Source organism: Berghia stephanieae, chromosome 8 (assembly GCF_034508935.2).
Source record: "Berghia stephanieae isolate SIO BIC M18660-M18661 chromosome 8, UCSD_Bste_1.3, whole genome shotgun sequence".
NCBI lineage: Eukaryota > Metazoa > Mollusca > Gastropoda > Nudibranchia > Aeolidiidae > Berghia > Berghia stephanieae.
The window spans coordinates 34,742,460-34,768,070 of record NC_088367.1 but is presented as its reverse complement, the minus strand read 5'-3'; the positions used below and the strand labels follow the sequence as shown (position 1 = coordinate 34,768,070).

At 36.9% G+C, this 25,611-nt stretch overlaps 1 protein-coding gene across 4 annotated transcripts in view; it reads left to right on the top strand.

Moving 5' to 3' along the window:
• LOC144978566 (lactadherin-like) overlaps positions 1 to 25,611 on the top strand; it is a 229,637-nt gene that overhangs the window by 139,924 nt on the left and 64,102 nt on the right. For all 4 annotated transcript variants that reach the window (XM_078924796.1, XM_078924793.1, XM_078924795.1 and 1 more), the window contains 2 exons: positions 16,199 to 16,321; positions 24,254 to 24,392. In XM_078924796.1, coding sequence (XP_078780922.1) covers positions 16,199 to 16,321; positions 24,254 to 24,392 — 262 coding nt within the window. The remainder of the gene's footprint in view (positions 1 to 16,198; positions 16,322 to 24,253; positions 24,393 to 25,611) is intronic.

The window sequence follows — 25,611 nt, the reverse complement described above, 5'->3', positions numbered from 1 at the left end:
GTTTTTATTGTTGCAATAAAAGGGTAAAGAACTGTATGCTCCCTCCCGATATCAAAAGTTGGGGATGCTTCAGATTAATGATAATAATATGTCAGTTATGTTACGCATCAGGTAAACACCATTCTCTCGACAAAGGTTTGGGATGGAATGAGGTTGCCATGGGAAAGGTTCCTCCGACTGTTGTTGCATTATTCAAAGGCATTAACTGATTGAAGTCGATGGTTGAGCACTGGGTCGGAGTTACTGTATTGTTATACCTTTTTTATATATTGACTCACAAATTTTCAAAATCGAAATAATTATGAATTTATCGTTTTAAGTGCGTCATGACATAGTTAATTAGATAACCACGAGTTGACGTCATGTCTTTAAAGTGACATTGTACGTATGCAATAAAGGCAATCAGGTTAGCCTAGAGTACCTAATGATAATAACATTGAAAATCCATCGGTGTCATTGCCCTCAAGAGCCTTTTCGACGACTTATGTTACGCCGTATTCTAATCCACTAAACTGTCTAAAATCGTCAGTTTCAGCAAACCCGGGTGATTAACGCATGGAGCGCAAGTGTATTCTGTCTAATGGGTTTATTATTAAATAAATAGACCGTCGTGAGCTCGGCCAGGTGTTATCAAAATAATGGTATAACGGCGAAAGGTAGCACAAGTGTGTGAACAGATCGGGTAAACAGAGGGGAAGGTCTACGTCGTCGCCTTACGATTGAAAATCGCTTATTGAACCGGAAGAGGCTGTGCCACCATGACCTATTTAGATCAACGGCGCGCTATGATTGTTCATAACGTGTAAACGGATCGATTATGCATGCTTGAAATTCTCCAATTTTATTGTTACCTGATATTAACCCCCCCCCCCCCCAATCCTAATATAGACTCCATAAAACAATCAAACTAAAATAAATAAATGGCACCCTCACCTCCGTCCCACAACATCAAGGAAAGAGAAATGACCAAAACAAAATAATTAAAAACAAAGGCAAAAACGAAACAGAAAGGAATGTCTTTATTTTGTCTCCAAAATTGTCAAGTTTTGATTTTCAATCTTAGAATAAAGTCTGAAGTCCTCTTCGAAGTAATACCGTTTTGAGACTATTGGCCACATATGAGTCATATCAAATAAATTCGTTGCTATGGGGAGAGTTTCTCTCTGAAAAAAATGTATTTATTCCTCTTCTGAAGTCATTAATTTGTTTTGTTTTGTTTTGTTTCCACAGGATGTTTCTATTATACTGCTATTGTTCTTAACGTTGTTGCTATTTTTATTTGCATGATGTATTCTTTCTCATCGAAATTTAAATTACCCGAGCATGAATAGTTTACACGTGGGAACTCTTCAGGAGTGGATTCTATGACTCCCTATCAGCAAACGCCTTAGTTCTTTCATAACCCCGCTCTCTTCCATAAATTGAACGCGTTTTGTTTTCCTCACATGATCTTGAAAAAGGCAGGCAATACATTAGATATGCAAGACAAACGGGTTGACAAAGTTCTTGACATTTCCTCAGGTAAACAAACACCTCTACGCGATGCAGTTAACACTTGCCGCGACATGAAAGGGGGATGTTCTGCATTTTGTTTGTTGTAATTTCACGTTATCGTATCTTTTGTATTATTCCTTTGCCATGGTTTGTCTTTCTTTCCTTTTTTCTTTGGATACACGGAACAGGAATATTATAATGACTAGGATACTCTCTCTCTCTCTCTCTCTCTCTCTCTCTCTCTCTCTCTCTCTCTCTCTCTCTCTCTCTCTGTGTTTGTGTTGGTGTGTGTGTGAGCGAGAGAGTACGTGTGTTTGTATCTTGTGTTAATGGCATCAAAACAGGATGGAGATATATTAGGCCATTTACGTTGGAAACGTAAAGAGTTAATGTTGTATTTTTGACGTGGTGCAGCCTTATTTTTAACACTGGAAAAATCCGCCCTTCAAATATCGAATGCATTCGCTTTTTTTCCGGAGTACGGCAGTCAACTAGTTAAATACCCATTTATGAATGAATGCAAGACCTCAAATGCAACATAAGTAATTCTCTGTTGACGTAATTTTACTTGATATACTTTCTGCGAGAAATACGTAGACTTCGGATTTAGCGTAGCATTGCTAAATTCTCAATAAGATATATAGCGAGCATATTGGAAATTGACTACTCCAAAGCATAAAATGATCAACAATTAAGCTAAGAACGGATATAAGTTTTTACACTTGATCAAGGGGCTAATTTATAATTTCTAACTCTCAAAATAAATCAAGCGTCCTTCAAAGACGATACGATTTGCAAACGAAATGACGATAGCCACTATTATGACATTTTGCACGTAACACAATTCGATTTTATGTCTGTCTACATTGTACACGTTGAAATACCGTCATCCTCTGCTACCCTCACTCTGCCTTTTAGATAAGAACGCAAAAGAAAGCAATAGATGAAAAAATATAGACTATAGGTAATGTCCCGTAACATTCTTGACATTGCGCGGATAAAATGTCATAATAGACCCTAACTGTTGAATATTCATCAGCAACGCTATTTTGAGTCATTTGCATAGACATTTTACGATCCCTTCTCAATAATGGGCAACGTCGGAATCGATTCTAGGATGAGGTCAAGGCAACTTTACATCTTTGACACCGATGAAGGGCGTTTCGTGACTAACTTGCACAGTACTTACTGCTCGACCCATTGTCATTTGACCGCAAGTTCAAGCCGCGGTTGAGGGTTCGAGTTTTTCTCTTGATTTCACTGATGATTCTTCTGAAAATAAATGAACGAGTAATCTTGCATGTTTATTTAGTTATTCAACGATTACACAGTTCTTAATGCTCTTCACGATATTGTATTAATTCCACCAGCACTTAATAATGTAATATGGTGCCAAACTGTTCAGCGGCGTGGCATGCTTACAGTATAAAGTGGTGCCAGACGAAAATGACTTACACATGCTACATGTGTAAATATAAAAGAAAGAAAAAAAAACTTACATACTTGTAAAGTAAATTTGCATGGTGATGTTTCTATTCCTGCAAATCTTTTCAATAGTTTGTTTATATAAATCACGAACGAATATATTGATTGGAGTTTGGACACTGAGGGAAATGGCTAAAGGGACACATGCAGACATTGAATGTCAATCGAACAAAGGGTAATTTCAAAACTTACAAAGCGTAAGAATGTAAACAGCCCATGGCCTATTAAAAGAGTACTGTAGTTACGTCATGAAACAGCCCCATTCCACTTCGGAAATCAAACATGACACCATACAAGATCTCTCTCTCTCTCTCTCTCTCTCTCTCTCTCTCTCTCTCTCTCTCTATCTATCTATCTATCTATCTATCTACCTATCTGTGTGTGTGTGTGTGTGTGTGTATGTGAGATGAACGCGCACGCACACACACACAAAGTCAAACACGCATATTCACGCGAAGATCATGCATTTAGCATATAGCATCACTATCAAGAAATGTTTGACTTAACTCGTTCACATTCCTTCATTTCAATTTTTGCAGCAATAATAATAATAATAATAATGATGATGATGATAATGATGATGATGATGATGATGATAATAATAATAATAATAATAATAATAATAATAATAATAATAATAATAATAATAATAATAATAATAATAATAATAATAATTTAAAAAAATTAATATATACAATAATCACGACACAGAGAGAGAAACAAATGAACTTGTTAATAATCGTGATTTCGATAATAATAAAGATGGTGGAAGTTACCATACTATGACTAGGACGTAAATGACCAACATTAGCTATTTTCCCCCAGTCCAACAGAGTTGGAGCAAAAATTTCTCGGCACCTGAGGCGGGTTTTTTCTCGTATGTGAAGATGGTAAAAATTCGAGCCAGGTATTCAATGTGGCAACATTATAGTACATTATAGTAATAGCCTTAAATGGTGCCAGCAAAGATCCGCTCCTTGGAATCGTTTGAGTGGGGAAATCCAGTCACTCGCTCAGCCATAGTGCACAGTCGCTGACGACAGTCATCAACGGACTGTGTGAATCGGGAGAAAAGCGTGGGTAGAAGGCGTTGTGACAGAAAGGGAGTCTGTTTCGCACTGTTGATAAAAGGCGATATATACCATTTCTCAGTTTTATATATTTTAAAAAATGCTGTTATCCATTTTTAAAACATGGATGTGGTGCCAGGCACCATTTGAACCAATAGGGCCACGCCCCTGATAAACTTTTCATCTTATAGTGTGCTAATCGCTTTTTGTTCGCCTTTTTGGGTCCGGCTCTCTTGTACTATCCGCCTGAAGTCAAGGACCCGAAGACAGGTCTTAATCATATTTCAGTCGATTAGAATACATCAAAGAGGCATAGGTTTTGCGAACATTGTGGCTAATTCTATTACCGACAGTGCTCAACATAGATTGACTTTATTGAATGACGAGACACCTACTCCTTGGCCACATCTGGGCCCAATTTTATGTAAGCGGACTAGATTGAGTTATTTACTAGCCTTGTAAATGACTTGCTAGTCTTAATCCTAAGCGAAGCAAATGACTAAAAAATCGAATTTTATGAACGTTTTCTAGTCTCTCTCTTGCCCAGAAGTGAGCGTTGTAAAGACGTGCAGCTATGTGGTCTTGTGGTATGACACTCGCTTTCGGATCGGAAGGTCCTGGGTTCGAGCCTCGCTCGGCGCATAGTTGAGTCCTTGGAGAAGGCTCTTTACTCCATTCTCTCATCGTACTCAGGTGTAAAATGAGTACCTGGCCGTTAACAGCGTTGTCTCTGTCCGAAAAAATTGTAATATCGCCCAACAGGCATCATGTCCCGTCCTACATGTTAAATGTTGCTGTTGGCCAGGGACCTATTGGAAAGCGCTTTGAGCACGTTTAGCGGATATTGCGCTATATAAAAGCTAAATTTTAGACGTCAATAAATTCGATTGCTTTGTGCTGGTAACATAAAGCTCTCTAGCACACGATGGCAGGTAAGACACCAGCCTTCATAATTTCAACGCAAAGGATTTCCAAAGAGGAAATTAGCAACACATCCGTTATCCGTCAATTCTATATTTAGGCCTATGAAAGTTTCATTGAAACTCGAAAAAATTGAACCAAAAAAAAGTAAGATTAAAAAAAAAAATACAAAAACAACTAAATCTTGATCATGATATCAGCATATCAGGTCGTTCTTAAAGATCTATGTATTTGGGAGGGTGTCGTGTCAATTGGATTCTGAGTTTGGCACCGACCCCGTAACATATTACGGTTTTCTGATGGTAGGTTACATATTTTACAAGTTATAGATAGAACGAAGATGACGTCACTCCGGTCTTTGTTATTGTATTTGGCCATACATGTTTACGAGTAATTCTCAATAAACCGTATTAACCAGACTCTAAATGTTTAAGGTTACACATAGTTTTATGTAATGGTCCGTTATATTTTCGGATGGCAATGTTGTGAGGTTCTTTGCCAAGCGCACAGTAGCATCTGTATTTTATAATCACGACGTACACAACCAACTGATCCGACGTCATCCTACCACGTACACACGACACGCGAATGAATGTTGGGCAATTTTAAAGAACATAACCGACAACACGCGTCAAGGTTTTACATGTGACAGCTATTAATTAACTAATTTTTTAAAGCGGGGAGGAAAAAAAGAAGGGGTTGGGGGCGGGTTGTATCTCGGTTGCTTAATTTGTAGGGGATAATCGACTTGCTTGCTACCATATTGTGTCGTAATTCGAATCCATTATTTAATTATCAAAATGTTGGATGAGGGTTTGTGTCAAAGTATATCATTTTGTAGAGAATAGATTGCATGCACACAAATCTGAATCAAATCCTGCCGACTGGGGTCAGTGTATTTTATTTTCTTCTGAGGCCTATGTCCACTAAGCATCTGTGTTTTTGATTCAGTCTCTGTTTTACCGAACATTTTATGATAGATTGGTATCGTATCAAATAGCTAGTCATCATTTGTTTCAATCCACTCGTCACAAAGGAAACCGTGATAAACTCTGATATCATCGGTTTACCTACTATGTCACTATATAATAACTACATGGGGGTATTTGTTATGAAAGGAGGAGAACTAATAATTTGCGTCTTAAAGCAGAATATTGTTCGGATCAAGATCTAAATTTGAGTAGCATTTCATTCCCGATGTTCTCTGTTTATGTTCGTCCTACATGCTAAGTGTTGCTATTGGATTAGGAACCCTTGTTAAGTGTTTTGAGCACATTTATTGCATGAAGCTTCGGTACCCTAATTTTATATTTTTAGAATCCAATAAGCGGGCACACGTCCTGCGTCCGTTTTTATGAACGCGAACTAGCCCTTAGTCTCTGACTTTGGTCAAGGACTTGAAAATAATCGAATTTTATGTTAGCTGACCAAGCAAGTCCCAGAATAAAAACATGACACCTTCGGACTATGTTTGGCTAAGTTTTAGTCATTTGCTGAGGCCGGACTTCAAGCTTAGTCTGAGACTAGTTACTAGGATACACCATAGCGTCGACAAGATAGCAGCTCAGGAAAATACGTAGGTTACGAATGACAGAGGCCAAAAGTGTCCTGTTGCTAGTGACACTGGCTTTAAAAAACGGTAAGATCGTCGAAGTACACATTTTTGTGAATAAAAATTATAAAAAACCCCGAATCTAATCCGGCTCCTGCATTGCGAGTGAACGGAGACTTGAAGTTGAAGGGTTCGCTTCAAAGAACAACCAAAAAAGCGATTCTTAATTTTTGTGGAAACAAAAGTTATTCTGCTGGCATTGTAACTGACTGAAATAATGTGATTCATCAGAACACTTTTTCTGTTTACTTTTTTTTTGGTATTTGCTTTATTTTTAGTATTTTGTTTATATGCTTGTTTGTTTTTTTTTTCTCTTTTTTTTTTGGGGGGGGGGGGGGGGGGGGGGGGGTTTAAATATGTACCACGAATTATCAGGAAAGTACTCTCTCTCTCTCTCTCTCTCTCTCTCTCCTCTCTCTCTCCTCTCTATATTTTTCTCTCATTCTCTCCCTCCTCTCTCTCTCTCTCTCTCTCTCTCTCTCTCTCTCTCTCTCTCTCTCTCTATCTCGTCGATGTCGAAACTTAAAGGTGGAATTGGATCTGGTTAAGTTTTTATGCTTCACGGAGAAGAAATATTACTGAAACAAAACAAAGCAAAACAAAGCAAGCGAAAACAAAAACAAAAACAAAAGGAACACACAGAGAACGCACACACACATGCACGCACGCACACGCACACACACACGCACACAGACACACACACATATATACACACACACACACACACACACAAACAACAAAACAAAAACAAAAACAAACAATAGAAAAACGAGCAACAACAATTTAAAAAACATGGGAATGCTGGAATAATGATAAATGTAACATGGTAAATTTTTGGAAATGCGCTCTACGAATACAATGCTTACAAGTATATAAAACAAACAAAGCATATGAATCACTATTTGACTAGTGAGGTTGTCAGTACTGTCATTGTTGTCCATATAAATAGACAAGAAGGCAATATTTATCGCCGTCGTATTCTTATTGTACTGGATGTCTAGAATTAATCCCACAAGATACATAAATGACATTAAAGACGGCGTGAACTAAGGATTCTATGAACGCTCTTTTGTTATCCACCAGGGCTGGGTGTCAAGATATGCCGATTCTAAAAGGCTAATGACATCCCGCCAAGAACTATTTCAATTCCCATCAACTTGGCCCGTGTTCCGTAAGCGAGCGCAATCGAGACGTTTTGTATTAACTCTGATTTTGACAGGCTGTCAGAAATCAACACAACTCTTTTGAATAGTCGTGAAATATCTATCTGTCAGAGCTCACTTGCGGAACGCGTGGGTTTATGATAAAGGCACCCCGAACGGCGTCCTGTTGATTTAAGATCAGTCTGGTATTAACGCCTTATCTCTGGCGGAGTAAAGACGACCAGAGGACGGCGATTAAACGGACCATGACCAAAATGGCGGGGTGTTAACGATTCTCGCCGTGCTTGTTGACCCATCGTTACAATGGTCACAATATTATAGTCCATAAGGAGCTCCCATTTATTTTGTAACCAAGGTGAAGACACTTGGGTAATAGCAACAGAATAAAAGTCGTAAACATGTGAGACCAGACATGATGCCTTGAAGGCGCTACTCCATTAAAAAAAAGATAAGAGACACTGTCGATATTGCATTATAAGAAAGAGAGAAAGAGATAGATAGATAGATAGATAGACAGAGAGAGAGAAAGAGAGAGAGAGAGAGAGAGAGAGAGAGAGAGAGAGTACTTTCCTGATAATTCGTGGTACCTACATATTTTAAGGTTCTAATACTTCTCGAAATCTTGATCATGATATCAGCAAATATGTAGTTCTTAAAGAAAGATCTATGTGTTTTGGAGGGTGTCGTGTCAATTGGATCCTGAGTTTGGCACTGACTCCGTGACATGTTATTCTCTGTTTTCATCTGGCACCTCTCCATTCCTCATTATCATTGTCGATACAAGTGCCCGCTCCATACTTTTTCTGAATTTTGGCAGTAATTGTGGAGCTTTTGAAGCGAATAGAAACCTAAAATATTTTCTATGACTGACACACACTCTCGCATTTATAGACTCGATTTTAACTTCTTTACAAATCTGATAACTTAAATTGTTATGAACTCATTGTTTTCACTGAAGTCCCCAAACCGATAGAAATTATTTTGCATTCAAACGGTAAATAAAGCTTGCGACTTTTACACTCCGATTTAACTGCATCATCCACTAAAAGAGGCGTTTCGTACCGTTTTCATTTCCTTCTGTGTGCCTCTCTTAAGCCAACAACAACAACGCCAAAACCAAAAAAAAAGTGCAAATTTAGACACAGGAACTGCCAAAATGACCGACGATCTGACCCATTATTGTTTTCAAAATAACGTCATTTCCGGTTTAGAATCATTATAATGTTCAAATAGAAGCTCAGAATCTCACAGAAATAAGAGGAGGTGGCATTTATTTAACCCTTTTTCGCCGAGGTAGGATTTCTTCCAAATCCCAGTTCAACTCCATTTTAATAAATATTTATATCATACGTGACCAACCGTCTCTAAGCGGTAATATATCCACGTGAAAAAAATGCTGGAAATTGAAATTTAAGCTCCAATGATAAAACACGAGTCCGAATAAATGACATCGTTGGATAGAGAGAGTTTGGTTTGGTAAAACTTCAAAATTTACTCATTGATATTATCTATTTGACATTCGTTCATTTCGACATGATACCATATTGATGCGATGGGTCACATATCTGATTATTACAAAAGTTCTAATCGTTTTCACCGAGATAGCAGGAAAAACAACATCACACAGATATCACAACTACATTAATCGGTCTACATTGTCATCTCTCTCTCTCTCTCTCTCTCTCTCTCTCTCTCTCTCTCTCTCTCTCTCTCTCTCTCTCTCTTCTCATTCTCTTGATGAAAACTTTAACGTTTGATGTTGAGTTAACGCAAAATCTCTTCCCGGCTGTAAAGAGTTAAGGGGCGTTTCATGGTGGCAAATTGATCGATGAGTATTTTAGAAATAAAGACTTGCAACTGCCAAAATCTATCCAGCACTTCCTAATCCAATTAATTGCATGAGGAAAGCGTTGTCTGGATACACAATAGAACCGATTTTGGAGCCTTGTCGTGTCAAGGAAAATAGTGACCCGCCGTCTCAAACAAGTCGGCATTACAGTAGTCCTTCAGAGCCATTAGGCCCATGGAGCCGGAGTTTATCCCGGTTTCTTTTGCGTGATACGGACAATAGCGATTACTTGCTACACGTTGGACTGGACGCTAATCTATCGCCAAGTACTTTCCACCAGACATAAGAGACCCAGCTATCCATTAACCCCATTCCAAAGAATCCCTGGTCAACAGCAACACACAACAGGAACGCGACATGACGCCTATTTTTTCGACAGAGACAACGCTGTTAATGACCAGGTACTGATTTTACACATGAGTATAATAGTGATAGAATGTAAGTAAAGAGCCTTTTCCAAGGACTCAACTATACTCCGAGCGAGGATCGAACCCAGGACCTTCTGATCCGAAAGCAAGTGCCATAGCAAAAAAAAAAAAAAAAAACACATAGCCGCACATTCACTGCTTTGGTAGACGCGTGAGGGGGATAGAAAGGGGGGGGGGGGGGGGGTTCAGAAAAATAAATATCTCGACAACCACCGGGGGATCGATCTCGGTCCCTTTGACTGTGAAGCGAGTGCTGAGCTATCCGGGTCGCCAAAATCGCTATTAAGTTGGAGTGATATTGATGCTGGAAGATTGATTTATAGTGCTGATACCGGGTTCGACTTTTTGCCAAGATGGGGGTCATTTAATTCGATCAATATTTGAAGGACGAGGTTTCTGACCAAATTTTTAAATACATTTTTTTCTCCTCCAGAGTAGGGCAGTTAACTGATTAAAACCTTTTCTTGTGTCCTCAAAAAAGGACATCGACGATATTTGTGTGTCTATAAATATCTACAGTAAAATTCCAGTCGTTCATACCTTTCTTGTTCATGTCTCGATGAAAACGATACACCTTCTAATATCACCATACCTTTTTTTGTTGAGTTTTGTAATCGGGCAATCCCAAACACCTAGTCATATAAGTTTACAATCTTCAGAAACGAAGATCTTAAATTATCGTGTGACAACTCTCGTGTACACAATTGAATATGTTTTATTGAACACTGGATAATAATACTTTCCGCCCATATGGCACTCTTTTTTTTTCAAGCGAAATAAATCTTCTCTACTATTGCTTCGTTTAATCTCACGTTCCGCATAATCAACACTGGACTATATCAAAATTCCAGAAGGCATGCAATTAGACGGAATGTACTTTGCCTAGAAGGTGTTTTGTTTCTTTAAATAAACTCAAAGCAATACAAAAGTGTTCTTTCCAAGGTGACATCAGCTTGTTTCGGAAAACAAGAATAAGGTGCTTGATAGTCAGATAAATTCAAATGGAAAATATGTAAAGTTTAAAATAGTGGCATTATAATTTATAATTTTGTTTGGGGACTTTTTGATGAAAGAACCCCGGGGAGAGTCGATAAGCATAAGAAAGAAGAAAAAAATGGATGTAAATGGAAAAGGTGGGCAAGGAGGACAAGGAGGTAGGAGTGGACGGACAAGCTTTCTCTCACAAAGTTGAAAAGCTACATCTGTCGCACAAAAACAAAGCGCGTTTATTAATTTTTATCAACAAAATTATTACTTCATAATATCGATAGAATTAATTCTCTCTTCATCTGACATTTTCAGGAATTTCCTCCAAACTTCAAACTCATCCAAGACTAAAATAAATATTTTGTTTAACTCAAAAACAGTAATTCTAACCTATTTATAAATTTGTTTTGCAAAACCCAGCAGTTGATTTTTTGTAACTATATATTTATTATTATAAATTATTGTGATCACAGGAAATCAGAATGAGAAAACTCTGGCTGTATCGTAACGAATGTGGCGGTTTTCCTATGGTTGGTAAAGAGAGGGTTAAGATGCACATCCCTCTGCCTGACTTGTCGGACAGTCTTAAACTAGAGACTCCAGAGAAGTCTCAGGCTTTTTACAAGTTGTGGTCGACTTAATCTATCGATAATGGAGTCGAGGTTTTATGGGGAAATGTATTTTGCTAATGTATGAATACTCAATTCCTTTTTAGTTATAGCAATCAAAAGGTGGGTCGTAACGGGGGAAGTGGTTGGGGGGGGGGGGGTGGTGGCAAATATATAAACTTTAGATCTGTATGAATCTAAAATGTTATGTTCTATGTGATCTGCTTGGACATGAAACACACTGTAAACCAAATCTCATTTGGAATGTTGAATCCGTGGGAATACGATACATAGATGTGACCTATCGTCTAATAACAGTAATAAATTAGAATACACGAGATATCAGAAAGTGGCCTGAAAATCAAAAAGTGATCAGAAATATGAAATTGTACGGTTTTACAATGTAATTTTGTTTTAATTATTCCCCCTCAATTAAACAAATAAATGTATCTCAAGCCTTCCAATTTATTGGCAATAATAATCATTTTCAGCACCTAAATCACCCCCCCCCCCGGCCGGTGTAAACATATATGCAAGTCTGATAATTGAATGCAAGTGTGGGTCCGTTTTAACATAGTTGTCATGGAACATATTATGCGTTGGTTCGAGAGTATGTCCCATTCCAAAAATGAGACCTTAACAAGTTGGGTTATCAGACCTGCAAATAAGTCCACGTCGCCCCACCCCTTATAATATCGGATTGAGATGGTGGGTCTCCAATGTACGATATCAACAGTTGCAAACTTCTATATACGTTAGATTTTTATAATATATAATTCTACTTTTTTGTTTATTTACAACTTATTTTATTTAGGTAAGAATGCATTACCCCTCACAGTGATAAACATTTCAGACAGAGATTTTAAGTCTCTCGGATCTCGAAGCGCTTACAAACATATCTTTACCAAATTTAATGTTATTCCATTTCCATGTGCAACACAGCAGGGGAGAGTATCCAGGAATGTCGCGTCAGGTTATAGGATCAAATCTGCGTCAATAAATCTCTTGTTTCATAACAAAAAATCGGGCTGATTTCCACTTGAAAGAAAAGCTTGAAATGGGCGGTGTCAAATTGTTGCCAGTTTGAATAAAATAATATTATCATGGTAATTGTATTTGACGTCTAATCCTATTATAAGACTCTTTATAGTGATATACTATTACGGTAAACATTCGAATTCTTCAAATTCTCAAACCATAGTCAGTAGGGTTTTTATCAAATTGGAGATTTTTATGAATCTCAGTATTTTTCTCCTTTTTTTAAACGAACAAGGCAGGTTCAATGCTATCGGTTCGTGACTTTCTTAATTCGAGGCTCCCATTTCTATCAGATTCGAACGTTATAATATTGAAAAATTCTCCTTGGTGTAAAACAACGTTTGGTTTGACCAAAAAATGTGAGCTCTCACCTAAATTTCCATTTACGTCATGGTAAGCAATTCGTCAGAATGGAACGTTAAAGGCAAAATGACCAGACAAAAAATTAAATGTAATAAAGAAGTTTAATTTATTTCCTTTATGGAAAAACAATACTGTAATTCCAATTCACCACTGATGACTTTTAATTTCCAAGTTTTAGTTGACACTGACATAATACAAAGTTGAAACACATGGACATAAATATTGTACAAGCGCTTAAACATCTATTTATATGGTTATGATATTAATATAGATTGCAAGATATCGGTGAAGTATGTGGGGAAAATTGGAGAACAGGAACTTATGAAAGTTAATTTTCGTTGTGACTTATGAAACACGTTAAATAAAGCAATGAAAGAACAGAAAAAAGAACCGGTACCAAAATACAAGCCCTTCCGTGATGATGCCACATATGTGACTCCATTGCACATCGATATAATATACTTGGCAAGATGTTATATAATATATTCAAATGTATGAGATATATATATATATATATATATATATATATATATATATATATATATATATATATATATATATATTCAATATTTTTTCAATAGCTTTCTCAATATATATGGCAAACTTTTATATATATATATATATATATATATATATATATATATATATATATATATATAGTTTGCCATTAAACACGATTTAAATAACATTCAAATTGCATTTAGTTATTCATAAATGTATTTATATGTTTCGTAAGAAACAAGTAGAGCTTTTGTATTTTTAAAATTAATTACTGAACGATTTAACTATTTATAATGACAACCCTCTTCCTGTTTCTCCCCCAAAGTCACATCCATTCAACATGCAAATTGATGATGAACAACCCTAACTCAAAAGGAATAAGTACATACTGCAGCCCTCCATAATTAATTGTGTTCACCAAAACAAGCTCTATAATACAGCATTAAGTTCTTATAATTAAGTATAACAAAAATATTTCTTTCAGTTTTGTGATGAACAAAAGTAATCTGAGAACATGGTTGTATCATTCGTAACGAATGTGATGATTTTCCTGTAGTTGGAAAGGAGAGGGTTAAGTGAGACCATCTATTTTAGCATGTATTCACTTAATGAGCCAAATTAACTCGTTATATTTTCGCTACATTTTGACTGGCCAATTTAGACACTTTTAGCTTTTAGATTAAACTATTTATCAGATCAAAGAATCCTGCTCCGATTTTAGGACATTATAAGTTATCCTTTAAACCTATGATTCGAAACCCGTCAGGAATGTAAGAGTGAGTGTATTATAACGATATCAACTGGCAGGGCGCCGTGATGCCTCTACCACCCAAGACTCGATATCCGTGCGGTGATAACACTCTTTGTAGTGCCCCTGTAATGGTCTGGAATTAGGGGCCGTGCTGCTTGATCTCGCTCCGTGTCTGGACCGATTAGCACACATTTGAACAAAACGTTGGTGTTGATGGAAGTGTTGGCCTTCTTCACCAATATTGACTCTATGGTATCCCGTATCTTAGTCTGCACAAACAGTCTGTTTGAACAATTATCGGTATAGGGACGGGACGAACCCGCCCTTTTTGTTGGGATATGTGAACTTGTAAGAAAATTGTGTTTGGGTGAGGTAAAATAATTAGGCATTAGTCAATCTTGGTCCCCACACTTTTGCCCCCCCCCCCCCCCCAACCAACCCATCTCCTCTATCTACGTCTATCTCTCTCACAAACACACGTATAACTCCTCCACCTCTCCCTCTCTCTCTCTCTCTCTCTCTCTCTCTCTCTCTCTCTCTCTCTCTCTCTCTCTCTCTCTTTCTCTTCCTATCGCTTTCTCATCCAGATTCATAGTAATACAGAGCAATACTTCTAACCAAATCCCATGTTTCCAAAACGACATCTATTGTCAATATGAGGTTTTCTGCCATATGACATATCATTTTCTTATCATGGGAAAATTCAATCCTGAAATAAACTGAATGGCTCTACTCAAAATATGGGGCTCTGTTGGGTCGATGTATTTTTAAAATCAAATTTTGAATTTTGAATCGGATTTCACTACCAGGTGGTCAGTATGGCTTACTTGGGCATGCCAGAACCATGGCTACCACCCGATCTTTAGACACTTAAATACCTGTTAACCTTTGCCTGTAGTCCTGTGTTACGCATTTGCCTTTATTGATTTATTATGACCATATGTAGTTGTAGTTATTAATTAAAAGCCTAGAGCTTTCAGACTATTCTGTTTATGTACTTTACGCAATGGATATATTATATTTCACACACTGTCCTTACCTGACCCAAACGGGTGTCTCAACAAAATACTTAAGGGTATCTCAAGTGTAACGGAACGCCTAACAAACGGAATGGATTAGAATTAAGTATTCATATTACTAAGAAGACCGTATGAGATAAATAAATTAGACACGCATATCATGGAACATACTCCGTCTTGCTTTTGTTCTGTCCTGAGCTTATCATGTTTACGTTATGTGAAGGGGAATAATATAAAGTAATATTATCATAATAAGTTCTCTCCTACTGCCTTTTTAACATTTGGGTTGAATCAGGATTTTTGATCTAATCAAAAATTTTTATTTTTGTTTTTCTTCTTTTTTGGTTTGTTCGGTACTTAATATTTTAAACTCTTCTTCTTCTTCTTCTTCTTCTTCTTCTTCTTCTTCTTCTTCTTCTTCTTCTTCTTCTTCTTCTTCTTCTTCTTCTTCTTCTTCTTCTTCTTCTTCTTTTTCTTCTTCTTCTTCTTCTTCTTCTTCTTCTTCTTCTTCTTCTTCTTCTTCTTCTTCTTCTTCTTCTTCTTCTTCTCCTCCTCCTCCTCCTCCTCCTCCTCCTCCCCCTCCTCCTCCTCCCCCTCCTCCTCCTCCTCCTCCTCCTCCTCCTCCTCCTCCTCCTCCTCCTCCTTCTTCATCTTCTTGCGATCATGTGACGAACTGATAATATATTAGCGTACACAGATCATACGATAGTCCTGAATCCTCTAGAATTTCACAGTGTTATAAGGGACTCTTCTTTGTAAGGTACTACCAGATGGGGTGAATGTATGTTCGTATTCGCGTAAGTGTGCAAGCATGCAAATGTATGCAACTATGAGTGAGTGAGTTGAATATTGCATATTTTAGAATAAATAATGTATCATTTAATTCATTGCTATGTGTGATTTCCACAGGTTACGGGAGTGATGACCCAGGGTCGTGGTGACGGCACGGAATGGGTGACCCAGTTCCAGGTGTCCTTCAGCATGGACGCCTATCATTGGAACTATGTCACGGATAGCTACGGCAACCAATGGGTGAGCTTCTTTTATTCCTTAAACAATGTGGCGTATTACATTTTCTGAACGTAGCCTTCGACAACTTATGGCCTGACATAAAGAATTTATTTTGACGTCATTTTTAGGTTCGTGCAGCGTCCAGTGAGTTGTCGTTAGTAGTGCTCAAAGAGATTGATGACCCCATAGTTTGAATTATTGAATACAACTCACGATTTGCTTTCGTTTGGTAGTCTGACCTTGTATTTTGACTTATTTTTCTTTGGTCAGTGACAGGCCATGAGTTTTCTGAACCGTTGCATCACTTCACTAAGGCTCCGGTTGATGTCTAATATTTACATTTGAGTTAAGGTTTTTAGTTTAATATCATTTTAAATTCCTTTTAGGCTATTTAAATGAAGTTACCGTTGTTTCAAAGTCCATCTATGAATGGATTATGACATCAATAGACAGAGTCATATACGATTTTACAACACACACACACACACACACACACACACACCCACACATACAACATACATACACATACAAACATCTACACATACAGACATTAAAAAAAATACCGAGTGGACATTGACTGACCTACTCCCACGCCATTGATCCCCTCAAAATCTAAATTGCATAAATATGGAGCATGTCCTAGGTATAATACCATGCTGTAGGCGCTTCACAATTTAAAACAAATCTCTTGACGATGAAACGGTATGCAGTTGACAATCAGTTCAAATGTGTAGCTCGTTGTTAGTCTAACGTTAGTACAATATTCGGACAAAGACTACGCTGCTGTACTCCAGTGATATCTCTGAACGTATTGTCCATCTCTGATAGGTCGAATATAATGTGCACAAAGTGCCGATATAAGAGCATATTTTTATTGAAAGTTCGATCTCTCAGACCCGACTGTAACCGACTTGGTTTGTTCTATATATTGTCAAAACGAGATAGATGATTCAAATTGATGTTGATAAATTCAAAATAGATTTGAGCACTTTAAAATGTAAGAGACGAAGCTCACACTTTTCGGTGAAAATTTCAAGCACCGGGTTCGTCATGTGACATCGCTTTGGATTGACTGATCACAATTCAGGTCGAATATATAGAGACAAAAAGATCAACTATGTCATCTATTAAAGTGGTGTAGACAAGCATGTAATGCCCTGGTGTAAGACAGAGATCGGAAAAGTTGTGTATGAAACAATACCAGACAAAGCACAAAAATATCAAAGGAAAAAAAAATATCTTAAAATCGGCCTGCCTGGACTTAGGATTGAGCCTCAGACTTCCTAGTACGGGTAATCAGGAGGTCTGAGGTGCGATCCCTAATTGAGGCAGCCTAATTAATGTATTCTCCCTACGGTACATATACGTTGACTCTGTATTTCAGCCTTTTTAGACGTCTTTTTGCATCAGTACTTCAGGAATACTCGTGACTGCCTGCAGCGAAGTTCATTCACAGCTGAGTTGAGTGGGGTAAAGTACCTTACCAAAGAGCGCATTTCAGGGGCTAGAAATTAGCAACCGTTGTCAGCAATTCGGCCGGTGACCACGATCATCATTGCTTAACTGTCTTACAAGACAAACCACCGTATTGCTCGGACATTGACTCTTCATCCGCTAATCGATCTCTCTCTCTCTCTCTCTCTCTCTCTCTCTCTCTCTCTCTCTCTCTCTCTTTTTCTCTCTCTCTCTATCTCTCACTCTCCTTCTCTTCCCCCCCTCTCTCTCTCTCTCTCTCTCTCTCTCTCTCTCTCTCTCCACCTCTCCCTCTCTAAAAAAACATATATTTACTCGAAAATCAAACCATTGTCCAATCAGGCACTCATTAACTAAATCTTTTTCGGTTGGGTTTGATTTTTTTTATACCTGAAATTATCTTCGTGTCTTCACTGATATAGTAGTATCTACGATGCGACTTGGGCTTCATCGGAGCCCAAAGCAAATCGCTGTTCCTGCTATACTTTTTTTTTAGTCCGAAGTTATGATCAAATAAATAGTGGTAGAAATCATAGTGTCAAGTTTAGTCTCGCCGTAATGCTGAGACGCCACCACATTTGACGCGATACAAAATTATTGGAAAGGGCTTTAGATAAAAAGACGTTGAAAACTGTCAATATGATAATCTTTGCTAAAACCACCTCTTAAAGTTGGTTTGGATAAGTCATTCATTTTTATTCGAATATAATAGAATATATCATTTTATATATTATATTCTCTTATGGTTACATTGGCAAACGATACAAATTAGGTATTGTAAGGCAAGTCGAGTTTGTAGTTATAAAATCAACGTATTTATTTGTGATCCCAATAAAACAGATCCACATGGGGTCTTCATTGTATCTTTATATTTAGAGTCCCAGGGGTATTTAATTCCTATCTTTCCTTTACCGTCTGATTTCTAGCCGCGGTTCCGTAGAAATCTTTGCATGACAAAGATACCAGGCAGGAGACGAAGGGAACGGTTCATAGTAACATCTATCGCGACATTTTAAACGAAATCACACATTTTCAAATTTTTATCTTTCTTTCTTTCTTTATTATGTATTCATTTATTTTTCGAAAATATGATTTCGGTTTTGATTTCTAAAAATAGGCATAATACACGTTAAAAAGGCGGATACACTAGAGTTACTTATGAAAACACTGTGCCATTTTATACTTTAAATACAGCCGTTTACGATTAGGGTTCCTTCCATTGGCTACACCATTTGATTACCCTTTCTATAAACACGAATTAATTTTTTTTTATTCTTTAGTGAATTCCGGCGCTGAAATGACTACAAGTGTCCCAAGCGTCGCAAAAACACTACTAAAAAACAAAAAACAAAACAAAACAAAACAACAAAAAACATACAAAAACAAAAAAAAAAACAAACAAACAAGCAAACATGCACATTACATTCACATTGCATTATCGGGATTCTCCTCATATTCTGTAGTTTATCGTCAGGTCTGTCTTATTCAAACTGTCGCAATCGTTGCATAACCACTAAAACAAACAAACAAACAAACACGGACGTTACATACCAATCATTATCGGGATTCTCCTCCTATTCTGTAGTTTATCGTCAGGTCTGTCTTATTCAAACTGTTGCAATCGTTGCATAACCACTAAAACAAACAAACAAACAAACAAACACGGACGTTACATACCAATCATTATCGGGATTCTCCTCATATTCTGTAGTTTATCGTCAGGTCTGTCTTATTCAAACTGTCGCAATCGTTGCATAACCACTAAAACAAACAAACAAACAAACAAACAAACACGGACGTTACATACCAATCATTATCGGGATTCTCCTCATATTCTGTAGTTTATCGTCAGGTCTGTCTTATTCAAACTGTCGCAATCGTTGCATAACCACTAAAACAAACAAACAAACAAACACGGACGTTACATACCAATCATTATCGGGATTCTCCTCATATTCTATAGTTTATCGTCAGGTCTGTCTTATTCAAACTGTCGCAATCGTTGCATAACCACTAAAACAAACAAACAAACAAACAAACAAACACGGACGTTACATACTAATCATTATCGGGATTCTCCTCATATGCTGTAGTTTATCGTCAGGTCTGTCTTATTCAAACTGTCGCAATCGTTGCATAACCACTAAAACAAACAAACAAACAAACACGGACGTTACATACCAATCATTATCGGGATTCTCCTCATATTCTATAGTTTATCGTCAGGTCTGTCTTATTCAAACTGTCGCAATCGTTGCATAACCACTAAAACAAACAAACAAACAAACAAACACGGACGTTACATACCAATCATTATCGGGATTCTCCTCATACTCTGTAGTTTATCGTCAGGTCTGTCTTATTCAAACTGTCGCAATCGTTGCATAACCACTAAAACAAACAAACAAACACGGACGTTACATACCAATCATTATCGGGATTCTCCTCCTATTCTATAGTTTATCGTCAAGTCTGTCTTATTCAAACTATCGCAATCGTTGCATAACCACTAAAACAAACAAACAAACAAACAAACAAACAAACACGGGCGTTACATACCAATCATTATCGGGATTCTCCTCATATTCTATAGTTTATCGTCAGGTCTGTCTTATTCAAACTATCGCAATCGTTGCATAACCACTAAAACAAACAAACAAACAAACAAACAAACAAACAAACAAACACGGACGTTACATACCAATCATTATCGGGATTCTCCTCATATTCTATAGTTTATCGTCAGGTCTGTCTTATTCAAACTATCGCAATCGTTGCATAACCACTAAAACAAACAAACAAACAAACAAACAAACAAACACGGACGTTACATACCAATCATTATCGGGATTCTCCTCCTATTCTATAGTTTATCGTCAAGTCTGTCGTATTCAAACTGTCACAATCGTCACTTCCTTCTCGATTCAGATATAATCATATTGACAATAATGAAACACAGAATATGTATACAAAAAAATAAAATATCTTAACCACAACGGTTTTACGCCTTAATAATGTCGTCATATGACTGGTCGAGTTTGATTTCAAAAGATTATAACTGCATATTCTATAAAAATGCCGTCATATTATCAGTTAATCGCGTTAAAAATTTTCAGTTCAGTATCAACATTATGATAAACCATTGTATTACACCTCAAGAATAGAAAGACAAATAAATAGCAATGAATAATAATAATAATAATAATAATAATAATAATAATAATAATAATAATAATAATAATAATAAATAATAATAATAATAATAGTAATGATAATAATAGTAATAATAATAATAATAATAATAATAATAATAATAATAATGATAATAATAATAATAATAATAATAATAATAATAATAATAATAATAATAATGATGATGATGATGATGATGATGATGATGATGATGATGATGATGATGATGATGATGATTATAATAGTTACGTAAAACAATCATTTTAAACATTACAAAAGGAAAATCAAAACAAATCAACCCCCCCCCCCCCCCCCCCCCATATATTCAAACAAAGAAATAAAACATCCAGCCAAGTTTTACATTGTCCTCATATTCTATGAAGTTGTGGTTACCGTCATTTAAAATAAAACGCGAGGAGTGCCATGCGAGAAAGTTCCTAGTCCCAAAAAGGAACGCTACTTACAAGGTCCGCTCGTTTCGTTCGAATCTTCCTTCCATAGACAACAATAGACGACGGCTCCAGTTCAACTCTATAGCATAATGGCAGCGGTGGAAAGAGATCTAATAAATCAGTTATAAATTTCTGAACGGAGCGTTTCTTACAATTTGTTCATTCGTGGCGAAGACGCGGAATGAAGAGATTAAGAGTTTAAAATAACGGCAGAATAAAGCTGCCTTTATTTTTCTACCTTTAACTTTAAGAATGGTGGGAAATAGGGAAGAAATGTATGTTAAATATTAGTAATGATTAATAACTTTTTAAAAAAAAAAAAAAAAAAAAAAAAAAAAAAAAAAAAAAAAAAAAAAAGAAAAAAAAAAAAAAAAATACACAAAAACCCAACAACAACCAAATCGAAACAAACTATAGAAATACATGACAACCAAGACCATGTTTGAAGCCACTTTTTAATAAATCTTTTAGAGTGGTGGAAGGAGTCGATAGTAGAGCGTCCTTCGCGTGGCCAGGAGGAGTTGACGTAATAATTAGTAACAGTTGGGTCGTAGGTTCTACTCCCCATCGCCACAAACGTTTTCATTCTCCATTGTCTCCTGGAATGTCTCTACTCATTTTATTTCTTTTTATTGTTTGCAATAGATTACACTCGTCTATGAAGTGGCAAAAGCTAAAACAAACTACCTAACATGAATTATTTTAAATACACACGGTGCACACTCGACGATGTCTTGAAATTATTGAAAATGATCTCCACCCCTCTTATCACTCAGGCATCGATAATGAAATTGCTTGGAAGTTGTCACAATATTTTGCCAAGTTTTGGATTTCACGTTATTCAAATGATGAATACAACACAAGATCGTTGGAGAATCCTCGTTCTTGTGCCCCATGTACCCCCAGTAACATCTTTGTCTTCTGCGATATGCGCCGGTGTCAGTTTTCAAAAAGAATCGTAGGATATGTCACCGCTCTTGGTTTTCGTGTCTTCTATGTTGAAAGAATCAACTGAATATCCGTTTCAAATGTGAAGAGTATCTTTCGAATCGTTGTCAATAGCTTCATCGCGATCTTTCAGACATGACAAAAGAAGACTATAGCATTTACAACACCTTTTATACTGTGGAATTAGGACATAGGAAATATAACTAGAATAGGATTATTGTTTTTCATTATTGTAGAGTTTGTCTAAAGGCCGAACGGTACTTAAGACAGGCTGTAATTGAATACTGTTAACGCGTGTTAACTGCGATCGTGTAAACCAGACGTTTCAAAAAATAAATTTATGCTCTGCAAGTAACAACATCATGTTAAATAAAAGTCTGAACATTTTCATTTCTATAATGTTTTTTATACTCAATAGACCATAAAGTGTATTAAGTAATGTTAGATAAAGTCAGACAAACCTCTCCATTTCTATGGTATTTTAAAAATTCCATGAACGGTATGAGAAACACGGCGTCTACAATTTAATATTAATCTGGTATGCAAGTAGAATGCTAGAAACATCGTTGTTGGTTTCCCAATTCTATAATTTCTATCGTGCTAAATAAAACATTGAACAGACAGTGTTAAAATAAGCCATATTTAGCTCTTTATCTCTCTTTGTCATGTTTCATCGTGCTCCGGTCGTACAGATTACAATTTAGACCATATATTATGAGACAACCCATAGCGGTTAATAAATTCACTCAAAATCCATTGCAGTCCTTTAGACTTAAGAGACACGTGGCCAATGTTTCTTTTTCGTTAAAGGGACGAAAAAGTACTTACAACCAGATCTAATTGGGACCAGTTGCCCCAATGATAGTTTGCTGGAAAGACGGTTCTAAAACAAATGCCTCGACATAAATCGGGATCCAAACCTGACTCTTTACCTATGCTATGAGCAGTCAACCAACAGAGCTTATCCACGTATATTTCATATCTTTGCCCAAATTGTGCCCTAAATAATTTACACAGATCCCAAACCAGCTAATCTTTAAAATGTTTTTGATTATACAAGCCTGAAATTAAAGCCGACAGAAATGCCATGGACCACACGCTTTCTTTACTTGTTACGTATGCAATGAAAGATAAGTTTGAATAGATCTACCCAAGCCACCTCTCAGAAGAAAGTATGCCCAACGATTCGACCAGTAACTTTTAAAATACTGCATGAATGTTGGGAAGGTTTTGGCTATTTCTAAAGAATTTGATATTGGGGTAATTTAGAATAGATCACCGTTTTCAAGAAATGATGTCATTAAACTTAAGATTTTCACACCCAACTGTCATGTAACATAACGCGGTCTATTGGAGTCGTCCTTTGTGTGTAGCACATTTAAGTTGAAATATACGTGCATGTTTTTCTTAGTGTATTAGAGATATTGGCATATCTACGATAGAAAATAGAGCGGTTGTAATGAATCAATTAAATTGTGTATGGATTGAATGCAAAAAAGCAATCGCCTACTTGACTACAGGGAACTAAAGAAACAGATTTGTGTCATATTGCACTCTAGAAAAAAATTCTAATAGGAAAGGAAACATATATCTCTTTATCATTATCTAAGATAGTATAGGTTGTAACTGGGCCATACTTAGATGGGTTCAGTTGGCTCACTTGGTTGGGCACTTGCCCGACATGTTGGAGACCGGTTTCGTTGTCTATTGATCATTTTGATTACCTGATCCATGCCCGAAAACATTCACTACTCTATTATTTTCAAAAAATCATTTGCATTTTACCATTTTACTAGTTATTCCTCAGCCATAGGCTGGCTTTGTTTACACATTATCCTACTGCCCTTTACGTATCTAGAATTGACTATATCATTGCTTTCTATTTCAGTTGTTTGAAGGTAATACGGACTCCTTCTCTGTGAAGCACAACTACTTGGATCGCCCCATTATAGCTCGGTACATTAAGTTCCACACAATCCACTGGAACAGACACCCTTCCATGAGGGTTGAAATTATGGGCTGTCAACGTAAGTATAATTTAGATAAATTTATAATTTTTGTTTCCTTTCCCCTTTTTCTCTTTCTTTAAAATGGACTTCATTGACTCCCAGTTGGATCAAGATCGGTGTGTACTTATTTGCAGGTCTGATAATCCAAATTGCTATGCACTTAGTGTTGTAATGGAAATACTCTGAAACCAGCGCAAAACATTTTCTATTATAGCCTAAAACAATGTTAGCCCAAGGCTATCATTCTGTTCATCTGATATTTCCATGTCCAATAAGGCCAATTATAAGCTTCCAAAATTTCTCCTCTCTGGGCTTCCCTTTTAAGAAGGAACGAAACTGACGTCAATCAGCTCTTTGTTATTGATTTTAGCCAGCCATTTTTATGATCACTGCTTACTAAAATCTATCAATCAGACTATAAACGATCAGTGTTACACATAGTTTTGTGTGTTGACACGTTGTATCCGACTGGTGGATGTTGTGAGTTTTTTTATCTAAACGCATAACATCAATAACTGTTTTCATAAGTATCCAGCTATCCGTCTAAGTTCCGTCATAGTTTTAGGGCCTTTCCGCTTTCTCTCTCTCTCTCTCTCTCTCTCTCTCTCTCTCCCTCTCTCTCTCTCTCTCTCTGTGTATGTGTCTGTGTATGTTTCTTTCTTTCTTTCTTTCTGTATCTCCCTCTCTTTCTCTTTCACTCCGTCACCCTCTCTCCATCTCTCTCTCTCTCTCTCTCTCTCTCTCTCTCTCTCTCTCTCTCTTGATGATCCTCCGAGAATGAATCTGTGTTATTGTGTGGCAAACAAATTTTCTAATGTGCGACATACACATGTCCACTTACTCTTTTTGATTTGTACCCCCCCCCCCCCCCCCCCGACCGCCAAAAAAAAAAACAACAAAAAAACCGCTGATGGCATACAAATGGTTGCATAGCTGGATGTCTGAAAGTACTTTGTTGTGGCAGGCTAGCGTCCTATTCGACGGATAGCAGGCAATTCTTACTATGATTTATTAAACTCAACCGAAACTGAAATAATCTCCAGGATCTCTAACTGCATATAAAATTTAGTCATCTGAGACATACCCAAAAGAATATCATTGGCTTAGTTTAAAGAATTCAGCTTTCATGTCTTTGAACTGTCAGATTGGAGAGCGATTGGATATCACCCAATTAATGTGGAAATAGGCACAGAGATTTCGGATTGTCTAAACGTAATTCTACATTGACACATGCCTA